The 13,728-nt window shown below is 50.4% G+C and overlaps 1 protein-coding gene across 9 annotated transcripts; it reads left to right on the top strand.

Moving 5' to 3' along the window:
• Positions 1-610: 610 nt before the first annotated feature.
• CCNL2 (cyclin L2) lies at positions 611-12,190 on the top strand. 9 transcript variants are annotated; one of them, XR_014023437.1, is made up of 12 exons: positions 619-1,607; positions 1,942-2,016; positions 2,197-2,306; positions 3,364-3,484; positions 4,792-4,856; positions 7,201-7,300; positions 7,671-7,775; positions 7,860-8,001; positions 8,697-8,805; positions 8,892-8,984; positions 9,206-10,798; positions 10,886-12,190. XR_014023437.1 is itself a non-coding variant. In XM_081305215.1 (11 exons), exons 1-11 carry the CDS (start codon positions 1,320-1,322, stop codon positions 9,558-9,560), a joined length of 1,563 nt encoding a protein of 520 aa, XP_081161341.1. In that variant the 5' UTR covers positions 619-1,319; the 3' UTR covers positions 9,561-12,190. The 9 variants fall into 9 exon arrangements, 7 of the variants coding, with proteins under 7 accessions (XP_081161343.1, XP_081161342.1, XP_081161344.1 ...); XM_081305215.1 differs by having other exon boundaries at positions 9,206-12,190; XM_081305217.1 differs by lacking the exons at positions 7,671-7,775; positions 7,860-8,001; positions 8,697-8,805; ... (1 more) ...; positions 9,206-10,798; positions 10,886-12,190 and adding exons at positions 5,385-5,398; positions 6,548-6,808 and having other exon boundaries at positions 611-1,607.
• Positions 12,191-13,728: the final 1,538 nt, after the last annotated feature.

Here is a 13,728-nt window from a genome sequence, read left to right on the forward strand (position 1 = left end):
GTCAGTATGGTACTGTGGTTGAGCTGCTTTTATGCACTTCACACTAATAAAGGAAGATGGGAATGTGGTAGACCACTGTGGCCCTGCTCCAGTTTCCTTTCATTCTGGTGCAAGTTTGGGTGCCAGGGCCTGATCTGAGTGGCTGGATTCATGGTTCAGAGGATAGTCAAGCAGCCCAAGTAGGACCAAAGAAAATCAAGGTCTGCTCTTTTCCTGGGGTTGGGTGCAACTGCAGACAACAGGGGAGACACCCTGGCGCTGCCAACCTTGGGAGTAGAGGGGGTGGGTGGAATGCAACCGTGTTGCCCAGAGCAGTCCAAGTGCAGAGGAGAAATTGGGTCTCAGTTGCCACTGCTTGAACTGAGATAAGAAGTCTTCCCACGTTTGGATTTGGGCGAGAGCCATTGGGAGCCTCGGTTTCAGTTAGGCAGTCACAGGGAGCTCAAGCGTCTAAATTGACCCCATCCAGGAACATTCTACCCTCCGATCTACCCCCAACGTCTAAACCAGCATCTCTGGGCTTCCCCACCGGTCTCCTAACCCTAAACCTGGTGAAAAACTCGGGGTAACAACAGGAATTAACACACATGATTCTCCTCCACAGCGGCGCTGAGCAGACCCACGAAGGCCTGGGGAATCAAGAGTCAAGACAAATGCTTCATGAATTCTGTAGAGTCAAATAAGCAAGTCCCTTCCCACCCAGCGCTGGAACCTCGCGCCTCGCTTCCCCGCTACCCTGTGCTTGCACCTGTCGCCAAGCGCTCTGTAGGGTCATCAAATCCGACAAGTTCGGTTCCTTATTACCCGTCCACCTTCTCGTGGGCTGCGGTTTGAAACAGGAACCCGTGAGGTCCAGGACCCACAGGTGCATCCGCAACTCGAAGCCACCAGGGTGGAGCACTAACTACCAGGCAATCGCCCCGTGTTAACTCGCACCGGCTCCATGCACAGCGTCGTGTTCCGGGGACTGCAGGGGAAGCGTCGTCCCTTCCCAGCTTCCACCGAGACCGGCCTCCTGGACGCCACAGGCTTCTGAGAGGCCAGCCCCTTGACCCAAGCCTCTAGGAGCGTCTGGCCTCTCAAGGCAGACTCGCTTCCGGGTCGAGCCGGGCCGTGGAGAGTTCTGGGTAACGAGCCCGCTTCTCCCGCGCGAGTTCCGGCGTCGACGCCTGACGTAAGGCTGACGGGCAATTGACGCAACCCATAGCCATGAGGCAGCGACCGATCACAGCCAATAGCATGGGGTTGGGCGGGGCGGCCTGAGTGTCGCGAGGAGCCGCCCTGCAGGGAAGGGTCCCGAAAGGAGTCGGCGGCACAAAATGGCGGCGGCGGCGGCGGCGGCCGGAGCTCCGGGGTCGGCGGTCCCCGGGACGGCGGCCGGCACCCCGAGCTCGGGGGGCGCCGCGCCCGGTTCGCAAGGGGTGCTGATCGGGGACAGGCTGTACTCTGGCGTGCTCATCACCTTGGAGAACTGCCTGCTGCCAGACGACAAGCTCCGCTTCACGCCGTCCATGTCGAGCGGCCTCGACACCGACACGGAGACCGGTCTCCGCGTGGTGGGCTGCGAGCTCATCCAGGCGGCCGGCATCCTGCTCCGCCTGCCGCAGGTGAGGGCGCGGCCGCGAGGCTCGCGGTAACCGCCGGCCCGGAGGGGCCGGGCCTTTGTTAGCCGACCGGCCCGCGCTGCGTCGGTCCCGGACCCCCCACCCCGCCCGGAACCGGGCCCGACCCCGGCGCCGCGCCCCAGACCCCCGCCCCCGCCCCCCCCCCGCCGCGAACCTCCCCGGGGTCGGGGCGCTGAGACCGCGGGCCGCCGGGAGCCTTTGGGTCGTGGAGGAGGGCTGAGTTTCTGGCCCTGCGGGGAGTCCCACGTGACGGGGTGACTTTCAGTGCGGAGCTCTGGAGTCTGCGTCCAAAAGTGACGGAAGCTTCCCCGTCTAGGTGGCCATGGCTACGGGACAGGTGCTGTTCCAGCGGTTCTTTTACACCAAGTCCTTCGTGAAGCATTCCATGGAGGTAGGCCCCCCCTCCGGCCTGCGCCGCCTGCCGGGTGGGCTCGTCCCGGGGCCCGGGAAGCCCCGGTGCGGCCCCTCCCCGAGGCCGCGGCCTCTGTGTCTACCTTCTCCTAGTAGCCCCTCGGCCTTGGGCGGACCTCAGGATGGGAACAGACCACCGCGTCTCCATGCTTCCTTTCAGCATGTGTCTATGGCCTGTGTGCACCTGGCCTCCAAAATAGAAGAGGCTCCGAGACGAATCAGGGACGTCATCAATGTGTTTCATCGCCTTCGACACCTGAGAGAAAAAAAGTGAGTCTTCAGAGTTGTCACAAGTGCCCAGTCACTACCGTTTCTGTGACAGTTCCAGATGGGAGGCTGTGTCCTTGTGGATGATTGCTAGTGTGCTCCCATCAGCCAGGATCCCCCAAGGAATGGAGGAGGGCCCACCGCAGTTCACAGCTGTGATGTGTTGTCTCTTGTGTGGGCCTGAGTGCTCCAGAGCAGGGACTCGTCCTCACCACTGTCAACATCTGGGGATTGAACCCCGGGGTGCTCTAACACGGAACTACATCCCAGTCCTTTTTTTTTTTTTTAATTTTTTTTAGTTGTCGTGTTTTGTTTTTTTGTTTTGTTTTGTTTTGTTTTTGTGCTGGGTATTGAATCCAGGGCCTTGGCAAGGCAAGCACTGTACCAACTGAGCTATATTCCCAGCCCCCAATATTTTTTTAGTTGTCAGTGTGCCTTTATTTTATTTATATGTGGTGTTAGAATCAAACCCAGCACCTCACACATGCTAGGCAAGCACTCTACCACTGAGCTACAACTCCAGCCCTCCCCAGTCCTTTTCTATGTTTTGTTTTGACACAGGGTCTCACTAAGTGAGACCTTGAACTCGTGATTTTCCTTCCTCAGCTTTCAGTTTGCTGGTATTGCAGGCATGTACCACTGAGCTCTTAACTTTTAGTATCTGTGCAATGAGATCTTTAGACCTCGTTGCATTCAGGCAGTATTTGTCTATGCACCAGAATGCCTTTTATCAACCAGGATGGGGCAGGTAGTAGAGAAGGGATAAGTAGGTTGGTTCTGGAGTTGGAAGCCTGTTCTATAATTTTGTTAAAGGAAGTGAGTCTTCATCTAATGTCTTGTGTGGTGATGTTTATATTAGATTCCTCCCTCTTGGGGGTGATAGTGTACCCTGAAAGGTGTTGCTTTTTTGTTTTTCTGAGGTTTTTTGTTTTTGCAGTGCTGGGATCAACCTGTGGCCTCACTTGTGCTAGACAAGTGTTCTACCACTGAGCCATATGTGCAACCCCAGAACATCTTATTTTGTCTAATCTTTATGTGGCCATGTTCTTTGTCCTTGCAGGAAGCCTGTGCCTCTTCTCTTGGATCAAGATTATGTCAACTTGAAGAACCAGATCATAAAGGCAGAAAGACGAGTCCTCAAGGAGCTGGGCTTCTGTGTCCACGTGAAGCACCCTCACAAGGTGGGTATAAGGTGGTTTTCACCCCCCATGTCCCTGGAGATGACCTATGTCCCTGACTCAGTTTTCCAGGTCATAGCTGTAACCTTGCAAGTGATTAGCCTTCTTGTGCTATTAATTCTAGTTGCATTTTAAAAGAGTTTTGGAAATTGCATTTTTTTTAGGTTTCGGTTTTCAGAAAAACAGTGGTGAAGTTGTAGAAATAAAATTTGTCAGCATCCATTTTTCTTTCCTGAGCAGTTAGGTTTCTAAAGTTACCTTAGTAATAGCCTCGCTTTCTTTTATGGGAGAATGGGAAGAATTTTGAACCCTTTTGCTTTAAGATGAACTTCAAGTTTTGCAACCTGCATTGGTTGGTTAGGAGCATGCTGTTGTATTTTAAGTTTAATCAAAGCACTGTAGGCATTTCATGTACTAAACAAACAAAAAAAATTTTTTTAAAAAGATTACCATTGCCGGGTGTGGTGGCGCATGCCTGTGTTCCCAGCAGCTTGGGAGGCTGAGGCAGGAGGATGACAGCCTCAGTTACATAGTGAGGCCCTAAGCAACTTAGTGCGACCCTGTCTCAAGATAAAAATAAAAAAGGGCTGGGTGTGGTGGCGCATGCCTGTAATCCCAGCGGCTCAGGGGGTTGAGACAGGAGAATTGTGAGATCAAAGCCAGCCTTGGCAATGGTGAGGCACTAAGCAACTCAGTGAGACCCTGTCTCTAAATAAAATACAAAATAGGACTAGGGATGTGGCTCAGTAGCTGAGTGCCCCTAGGTTCAATCCCTGGTACCCCTCCCCTCAAAGCAAACAAAGAAAGATTACTGTTTATCCTTTCAGTCTTACCAATTTTCATTGGTGAGTTTCATTGTAGTTTCTCTCTTGAGTGTTTGATTTTCTGACATTTATTCAGATTCTTGGTAAATTATCTACCAAGGACTTAAATGCTTTTCTTCACTTGCTGGAAGTATTTTGTGCCCTGCTCTGTATGTTCGCTGCTGGGGCACACTGATGCTTAGGGCAGGCCAATCTCGTTGGCGGAAAAGTTGTGGCGATGAGAATGAACGTGGGCCACGAGAGAGGCACAGCCTTCTGTGCCACAGGGTGTGGCTGGTCCTGAGGTGCATACATGCTGCCCTGCTGCAGAAGCAGGTAGCAGGTGCACCTGCAGGAGCTCCCCTCCAGCTGAGCCGTTTGCCGGACGTGACCAGGAGCCATCCCTGGGATCTAGATTGAGGTTCTTTTGCTGCATGGATATCCACAAGATCTGAGTTCCCTTCTCATGAGGTTCTTGGTAATAACTGCCTGACCCATATCTTCCAGATAATCGTTATGTACCTTCAGGTGTTAGAGTGTGAGCGTAACCAACACCTGGTCCAGACCGCATGGTGAGTTGACCTTCCTTGTCTCACGAGACCAGCAAGGGCAGTGCAGGAATGTTTACTTGAGGCACTTGGGCAGTGGGTAGTCGGTCCCATGACTTGGTTGTGGGCTGGAGTTGTCCCCATGCCCAGTGATCTGCCGTGTAAATGCCTGGCAGCCTCCCAAAATGACAGGCACTGGTGTAACGGTAGGTGGCCCATCCCTGCCCCTGGATTCCCTAAGTTCCCTGCCTTGAAGAGAGCAGTCGGTGGGCTTCCCCTGGGAGCCATTGACTGGGCACAGGAAATTTCCTGGGAGCTGCATCCTGTGGGAGAAAGTGGGGATGAAGTTTTGTAAGAATTTTGGGCTGGTTCTAATAGTTATAGGCTAGAAATGAAGCCTGAAATATCAGTTTGATTTTTGGGGTGTTCTGGCCCTTTTCCCCCACAGAGTTAAGTCTATAGGGTCATATTGCTGACTGAATTGTCTGGTGCTGTGACTGCTTTGCAGAGAACCCATTTTGACTTTTCTTTTCTGTACTCTTTCAATCAAAGGGTAGCCTCTGAGGGTAAGTGACTAAGACTTCTCCTCTGCTGTCCAAGCGCTTTGGTGCAGGGACAGCGGCCGTCTCCAGCCAACCCAGTGCAGGCTCTCCACCGAAGGCTGGCTCTAGACTGGTGGTATGCGTACGATAGTATAGTCATGGCCGACTGCTGCTTGTGGTTCTCTGACGATTGTGCTTCTTGTTGATCCTGTCGTGCTTTGGTAATTGTATCGATTAGAGTTGGTAATGTCTTGACTTGGGCTTTGTCCCCTTAAAACTGCTGTACCTGTACAATAAAGATGCAGTACCTTTCTCTAAAACATCTGTGGGAAGCTGTAAGAGCTGAAATGACAATTGGCCGATGGGAATTGAGGCTGTTGGTGTGGGACTGTGCCATTACTTCTCCAGGCCCTGATGTTGCTCTTTGCAGCAGCTCAGCTGGGCTCCCTTCAGTAAAGGTGTGCATCTTTAAATTACTCCTTGGACTCTTTACAAAAATGTTGTAAATTATTTCAAATATAGCAATAAGTTTATATGTTTTGAGGGTTTCATTTGTTTTTAGAACTTAAAAGATAATGGAATAATGTTATTTATTGTTTGAATACTGAAATTTGTTATTAGAAACAAAATGTTTGCCAACATTTGGGCTGTTCACCCACAGTAGCTCCTGGACCAGTGGCTACACTGCCACCACACTGCCTTCCCTCTTGAACACTGGAGCCAGCACCTCCAGACCAGCCGCCTCTTGTAGGCATCTGTGGAATTTATTGTTTAGCATCTGAATGGGTTTGGATATTACCTACTCTGGGGTTTATTTAGGGGAAAGATATCGGGTGGTATCCCTCAAGTCTCCTGCCTGTGGTGCACCGGTGGGTGCCATTATCTGAGCATGTTGGGCAGTGAATGTATGATCTCTTCAACTGTTTTCTCATGGAATTACTTGTTTCTGCAATATTAATAAAAACAGTATTTGGTTTGATTGTAGTCTATAAGTTTTTGAGAAATATGCCTAAAGGAAAACATTAAAAATATAGTTAGTTTTATGCAAAGTTTTGTATTTTTATATTTTTTAAAATATGATAAAGTTTTAAGAATGTACTTACTGTGTTGAAACTTTAAGTATTTTTTAGTATTTTGTTGCTGCTGTCTGATTTTATGAATGTTCATTTTAAGACTCCTTGTTGAAATGGGACAGTTTGGAAACGTTCTTTGGTAAGCCCGAGAAGAGGACTCCCTCGGGCATTGGCCTCCTGCATGACGTTCCCATACACCTGAACTGCACCAAGGGCCTTTCCCTTATGCAAGTGGACTCCTTCGTGGAAGCTGTGGCTCGGTTATCTGGAGAAGGACCAGGCCGCAAGCACTCTCCGCAGAAAAGGAACACAGGACAGCTTGTCTCAGCTGCGAGGCTTCGTGCTCAGCCTGTTCATTTGAGTTTGCATGTTTCTCTGCACTATGGATTTTGAGCATTTAGATTTCTTTAATCAAATACATTTTAACCACTAAGTAGTGTTTTCTTTCTGAGGCATTGTGCTTTGCATGATAGCAGGCCAAAAGCTGAGGGAAAAGTGAAGTTAAAGTCGGTTCTCGTTCATAGCAGCCCGTATTTCTGACATTCAGCCAGCTTTTTTCCCCCCAGTAATTTCTCTTTCTGTCCTGTATTCAGAAAAAGCAGCTAAAATGTTTCTCCATTAACTCCTGGGATTCACAGGACTGTCTAGGTCTCAGTCCTAGCAGTAGACCATGTAGAGGTGTAGCTACCTTAGGTAATGCAGACGGTGCTGTGGTTGCCAGGGTCCACAACTCTTGCTGTGCCTTGGTTTCAGGAACTACATGAATGACAGTCTTCGCACAGATGTCTTCGTGCGGTTCCAGCCTGAGAGCATCGCCTGTGCCTGCATCTACCTCGCTGCCCGAACGCTAGAGGTCAGTGCTCTGCTGCACGGCATGGCTCTCTCCACTTGTGGTGACATTTGTTTACCTGCTAAGTTGCTCAATCTGCCAGAGCTGCTTGCTGCAGCAGGTTGTTCTTAGTTGCTTTAAGAGTTTTTTTGGGGGCTGGGGAAGTGGCTCAAGTGGTAGCGCGCTCACCTGGCATGCGTGCGGCCCGGGTTCGATCCTCAGCACCACATACCAACAAAGATGTGTCCGCCAAGAACTAAAAAATAAATATTGAAAATTCTCTCTTTCTCTCTCTCCTCTCTCACTCTCTCTTAAAAAAAAAAAAAAAAAAAAAAGTTTTTTTTGGCCTTGAAGTTGCTGAGAAAATGTGATCTGATGGTGTTTGTGTTCACAGATCCCTTTGCCCAATCGTCCCCACTGGTTTCTTTTGTTTGGAGCAACTGAAGAAGAAATTCAAGAAATCTGCTTAAAAATCCTGCAGCTTTACACACGGAAAAAGGTTCTTTTGGATATTTTTATGTAATGTTCATCTGTGTTTGGTTAAAAGCATCTGGTTCTGAATAAAGGGATTATGGCTTTTCAGGTCGACTTAACACTCTTGGAAAGTGAAGTGGAAAAGAGAAAGCATGCTATTGAAGAGGCAAAGGCGCAGGCCAGGGGCTTGCTGCCTGGGGGAGCCCCAGTAACGGACAGCGCTGCAGGGTTCTCACCTGCCCCCAAGCTGGGTGAGTATGTCAGGTCAGGACTATGCTGCTACAAGGGTGGAGCTGGTGACCCTCCTGGGCCTTCATCCTGAGGTATAGTCCTGCCATCCATTTTCCTGGGAATTGAGCCTGCAGTGGGTCTGGGCTACAGAAGTGCTGGAATCCCTGACCGACCATTGGTGATATCTAAAATGAGATGGGGGGACTGGGGTTGTGGCTCAATAGTAGAGTGCTTGCCTAGCACGTGCGAGGTCCTGGTTCAATCCTCAGCACCACATACAAATAAATAAATAAAGGTATTATGTCCAACTACAACTAAAAAAATATATATTTTTAAAATAAAATCAGATGGGGACCCTCAAGGGTTTTGTGTTTATGTTTTTGTTATGTTTTGCAGGCAGCCTTTCTGAAATGCTTTGGTTTACTCTACCTACCCAGTTAGCTTGTCATGTGATGAAAAATTGTATACTCTATGACATAGATCGTGTTACCAGACCTAGAGATAAGAGTGGTGCTCACTGCCTCGTCCCTAAGGAAGAACCTAGACAAAGGGCCTTCTGCATCTTCCTGGTGCATGCTTAATTTCTGAGTCCAGGCTGGAAGTTAGAATCAGTGTGTGTCTGTCCCCCCACAGAAGTAGCCTTTTCTTTCTCTGCTAATGGGTTTCTTACTGGCACAGTTCTCTGTTGGTTTTTAACTTAATATTGATTTGGTAGAATCCCCCAAAGAAGGTAAAGGAAGCAAGCCTTCCCCATTGTCTGTGAAGAATGCCAAGAGAAAAGTGGAGGGCAGGAAGAAAGCCGAGGCCGACAGCCCCGTGAACGGGTGAGGCACCCAGAGCTGCTCAGGTGGTCGCCAGGTGTGGGGGTGGCGACACTGTTGGTGTGTAACTGCTCCACTCCTGTCTGCAGCTTGCCAAAGGCACGAGAGAGCCAGAGCCGGAGCAGGAGCCGTGAGCAGAGTTACTCAAGGTCCCCGTCACGGTCTGCTTCTCCCAAGAGGAGGTGCGTGCCTGGGGCTTGCCTGTGGGTCTGGTGATGATGGGGGTTTCCCCAGGGTGGTAGGAGGGGATGGGCTGCCCCTGAAGACAGTGGCTCTTACCCTCGGGTTTCTTGTTTCTCTAAACTTGGAGGTCGTGCCTCTGTCAGCCCCTGTGGGTGTGTCCCGGCCTGGCTGGGACAGGCACTCACGCATGTGGTCCCAGGTGTGTTGTCCTTCCTCACAGAAAAAGCGACAGTGGCTCTACATCTGGCGGGTCCAAGTCACAGAGCCGCTCTCGGAGCCGGAGTGACTCCCCGCCAAGGCAAGCACACCGAGGTGCTCCCTACAAAGGCTCTGAGATGAGGGGCTCCCGGAAATCCAAGGATTGCAAGTACCCCACCCAGAAGCCACACAAATCCCGGAGTCGGAGCTCATCCCGATCTCGAAGCCGCTCACGGGAACGGGCAGATAATTCTGGAAAATACAAGAAGAAAAGTCATTACTACAGAGATCAGCGGCGGGAGCGTTCAAGGTCATATGAACGCACAGGCCATCGCTATGAGCGGGACCACCCGGGACACAGCAGGCATCGGAGGTGAGGTGGGTCCTGCATGGCTGTCCTGGACCCTCCCATAGGGCACATGTGGCTCAAGTGGCCCTGTGGCCATGATAGTTTTTGGAAAACTTTTTTGACTCTGGACCTTGAGATGCATTTGGAAATGGATTTGAGGGGGTGGCAAGGTGCCCTTAGGGTAGCCTGGGGCATGGCACACACCTGTCCCAGGTGAGGTCCTCCTCAGCTGAGCCCTGTGGGCGGCTCCTTGGGAAAGCAGAGGCACACATCCTGTTGGCGTGGCTGGGTGCTATCGACAAGCTGTTCCTTCACTCCCGTACTGATGCTCAATTACGTTAAGCCAAGAAAGATGATTTTTAGAACCTTTGCCTATATTAGGTTGTACTTATGTACATATTTTGCGGTGTTTCACAATGAGAAAATGGCCTTAATAGCCCTTTATTCTCTATCCACGTTGTAAATAAACATGTGTTTAATACAAGGAAAGCTATGTATGAAAACTCAGAACTGGAATTCTGCCAGCTTAAAACTTGTGTAGAGAATTCTGATTTTTAAAATGTGAAGGTATTTAGGTCTGTGTTGAAAGTCGTATATTTTTATCTGTGCAATGCTGTGTGCTGGCCACCAGCTCTCAAATAGAGAAGTTTCCTATATATGCATTTTACGTGGTTGAATAAACAGTTCTCTTCTCAGGATGCTTGGGATGTTACAGGCTTTCTAGGTTGTTATTCTGCTTGCTTGTGAGCCGCTGTGGCACGTCTGAGCTACCATCCCTGCTCCCTGCTGTCATTAAAGTGTTGGATTTGTACTGAGCCCCCTTGCACCTCCTGAAACCATTTGCCTTTTGAAAGGCTGCTTTTGGAGGGTTGTAGGGGGGAAGAGGTAAAGACAAGAAAGTACTGAAGGGCCCTGGAGCATATCTCAGCACAGGATAACCAGAAGCAGAGCATCTGGCAGGTGTCCCCAGAGCTGGGCCTTGCCGTGTGCAGGGCCATTGGGCAGATGAGATTAGGCCTGGAGCTGTTTCATGTTCCTGAGGTGGATGGTGCCATGTCTCACCTGGGCCTGTCATTTATCTGGTTTTGGCTCTTCTGTCAGTGGTTACCTTCCTAAACCAGCACCTCAATTAAGCACCAGAGAGGTTGAGATTCCATGGATAAGGACAGCCCCACAGGTATCTGAGAGGAAGGATGTGTGGAGTTCCTGCCAGCCTAGGCCTCTGGGATTGCCTGGCAATGGCAGATAGCACCTCTGCACCGTCTGGTGAGCATGTGGCTACTGTGGTGCCTGAGCTATGTCCATGCCAGCATATCATGAACCTGATACTCAAGCCTCATTCTGACCCTCCAGGGAGCATGTTGAGTGTTGCAGCTGTAAGAGATGGCCACAGCTTCAAACTCCTTCCTCAGCTGCTGCCCAAGGCCCCCTTCTGGGCTCAGAAGCAAGGGCACAAGACATCATCCATTGGGACTTTCAGCAGCCCCAGTGCTGAGAGGAAGTGCTGGGGCTTGGAGTAAGCTTGGGGTGCATTCTGCAAGCCTTACAACATGCTGGGATTGTGGAGATTCCCTGCCCCTCCCCAGGGCACACTGGCACCTGCTCATGGCCCTGGACCTTAGCAAGGCCAACACAGTGCTCCATCTTGTAGCCAGCCAGGGATGTGTGAGCTCTGGCTACCTAGGATGGTTCATCCTGATGGCCCTGCCTGGTGAGTCTGTGGGGCCAATTTTTCCCTCATCCTGTGAGGAGTCCATGCAGCATGGGATAGAGAGACCACTGCTTCTGCTTTGCTTCTGTTGATACCTGCCACTGAGCAACTGTGCTATACTGATACCGGTACAGAGTTATACTGAGGGATGCTGGTAAAGATCAACAGGTGACTCCCATGGCTGATTTTTAACTTGCCAACACAGTTTTGTTCAATGAAGTAGCTACTCTACAGTGTTTCCATCACTTTATAATACTCAAATGATCTTATGGTTATAGATAAAAGTATACAACTATGCCAGGTGTGGTGCTTATGCCTGTAATTTCAGTGGCTTGGGAGGCTGAGACAGGAGGATTGCAAGTTCAAAGCCAGCCTCAGCAAAAGTGAGGTGCTAAGCAACTCAGTGAAACCTTCTCTCTAAATAAAATACAAAATAATACTGGGGATGTGGCTCAGTGGTTGAGTGCCCCTGAGTTCAAACTCTGCTACCAAAAAAAAAAAAGAAAGAAAAGTACACAACTAGGAAGCAATATGCCCTGTATTTCCCTTTTGTTACAGTTTGTTGGATAATGCTATGTTAAAAGCAGGGTATAAAAGTGAAAATGAACAGCTAGCTGTCGTGGTGGGATCTGGCATGAGCTGACTGCAGAACTCCACTGCAGGGCTGTGGCGAGGCAGCAGGCACTTTGCCTGGTTTAGGTTTCTGTAGCCCAGGACTTTAGGGCTACTCAGCTCAGGCTACAGCGTAAGCTCCAGCCTGGCCTACCCTCAGCCACCAGCATTGATGCCTTTCCAGCCTCCAGGCCAGAACTGCAAAATTTCTACAAAAGTTCTGAAGAAAACCTTTTCCTGAAGGCAAATGGGTATTTTGGGGAAAAGAAATGCATGCAGTAATTGAGACTAAAGAGTTTCATTGATTAAAAAAAAAAAAAAAAAAAACCACAAAACTAGAAGTTGGACCTGATGGCACGTGCCTGTAATCTCAGCTATAATGTAGGAATTGAGACAAGAGGATTTCAAGTTTGAAGGAAGCCTGGGCAACTTAGTGAAACCTGACATGACACCACAATGAAAATTGTGTTGGCAACTTAATGTTGGCTGTAGAGACACCTGGCAATATAGCTCAGTGGTAGAATGCTTGCCTAGCCCGTGTGAGGCCCTGGGTTAGTCCCCAATGCCACACAATAAAAATTAGAAAACAGCACATACACACCAATCCTCTCATTTCCAATCTTTATGAAAAATTGATCTCCCTAGTCAGGTTCTAGCATCTCTAGCTCGGCAGGGGCTGTTCACATCCCTACAAGTGTTCTGCCACTGTTGTGGGAAGCAGCCAGTCAGATCTGGCAAGGGCATTTTGTGGGGTGGGGTGGGGGAGGCATTAGCATCACCTGTGACTGAGGATGTCCCAGCCCTGTATGTGCTGCATGGCCAAGGTGACCAAGCAGCTAGCTTCTCTGCTGCAGATGAACCCCTTCCCGTTTGGCCTGGGGTCTGCTATGGTACAGGAACCCTCACAAGCTTGGCTGAAAGCTAGAGCCTGGCTGGTTCCCGAGATGGGGAAAGTGGGTGCTCTGGCCTCATCCAGCCTCCTCAAGACTCAGACTGGAGCTCTTGCACTGTCTCTCCCATTAGTCCCTGTCTCTCCGGAGGTACTCTTATCTACAGCCCAACTCCTCAAAAGTTTGGAGGCCAAGGTTGCCGACCCCCCGATTCTTTTTGCCCTGCCTGGACTGTTATTAACATTGATGACCTGGTTTTCTGCATCTTCCTGGACCCTGGTTAGGTGAAAGAAGTCCACACCAAGGTGAGGACTGGAGTTGAGGGCACCAACCTGCCCTTTGTGACAAGACCAGTTACTAGGATATGCTGTGTGACTGAGGTGAGAGGTGGGTTCCCAAACGTGGTCAAAAATCTTCCTGCTTGGGAGTCCTGGGCAACTCCTCTAGGAGGCAGGAACCTGTGTTGCTCAGTTACAGAGCTGGACCTGGCGCCTGCAGTTACTGTCCTTACTGGCCTATCTTCCCTGCCACTCGCTCCTTAGCCAGGATGGTGCCTGGGGAAGACCTGCTTGGCCTCTTCCTGCTAAGAATCCCTAGACGTCCCTGCTGCAAGGCCAGCCTCAGCACCAGCCGCCTCTGCAGGTTCACTGCGGGGTCCATGCTAGCCAGCAGGCCTTTGTAGAGGTAGATGAAGTGGCGGCCTGGCAGCCCGTGCGCTGGAGCAACGTTAAGGTGTCAGCCAAAACCAATCCTGCAGAACTTGCTTTTGGCTTATGGTCTGATTTTTCCTTCGGAGCTTCCTTGCGGACGCATTAGATGCACAAAGGAAAAGGAGTCTGTCAAGCCCTAGGGGCAGCGGGAGCTGCCAGTTAAGAAAGGGCCCCGGTTCCCAGTGTCCGGGCGGCGGCAGCTTCGACCGAGTTACCGCCGGTTCCACTCGTCCCGTCCCGCCCACAGCTGGTCCCCAACTCCAGAGGGAGCTC

Source organism: Spermophilus citellus (assembly GCF_964194105.1).
Source record: "Spermophilus citellus genome assembly, chromosome: 9".
In the NCBI taxonomy this organism is placed as follows: domain Eukaryota; kingdom Metazoa; phylum Chordata; class Mammalia; order Rodentia; family Sciuridae; genus Spermophilus; species Spermophilus citellus.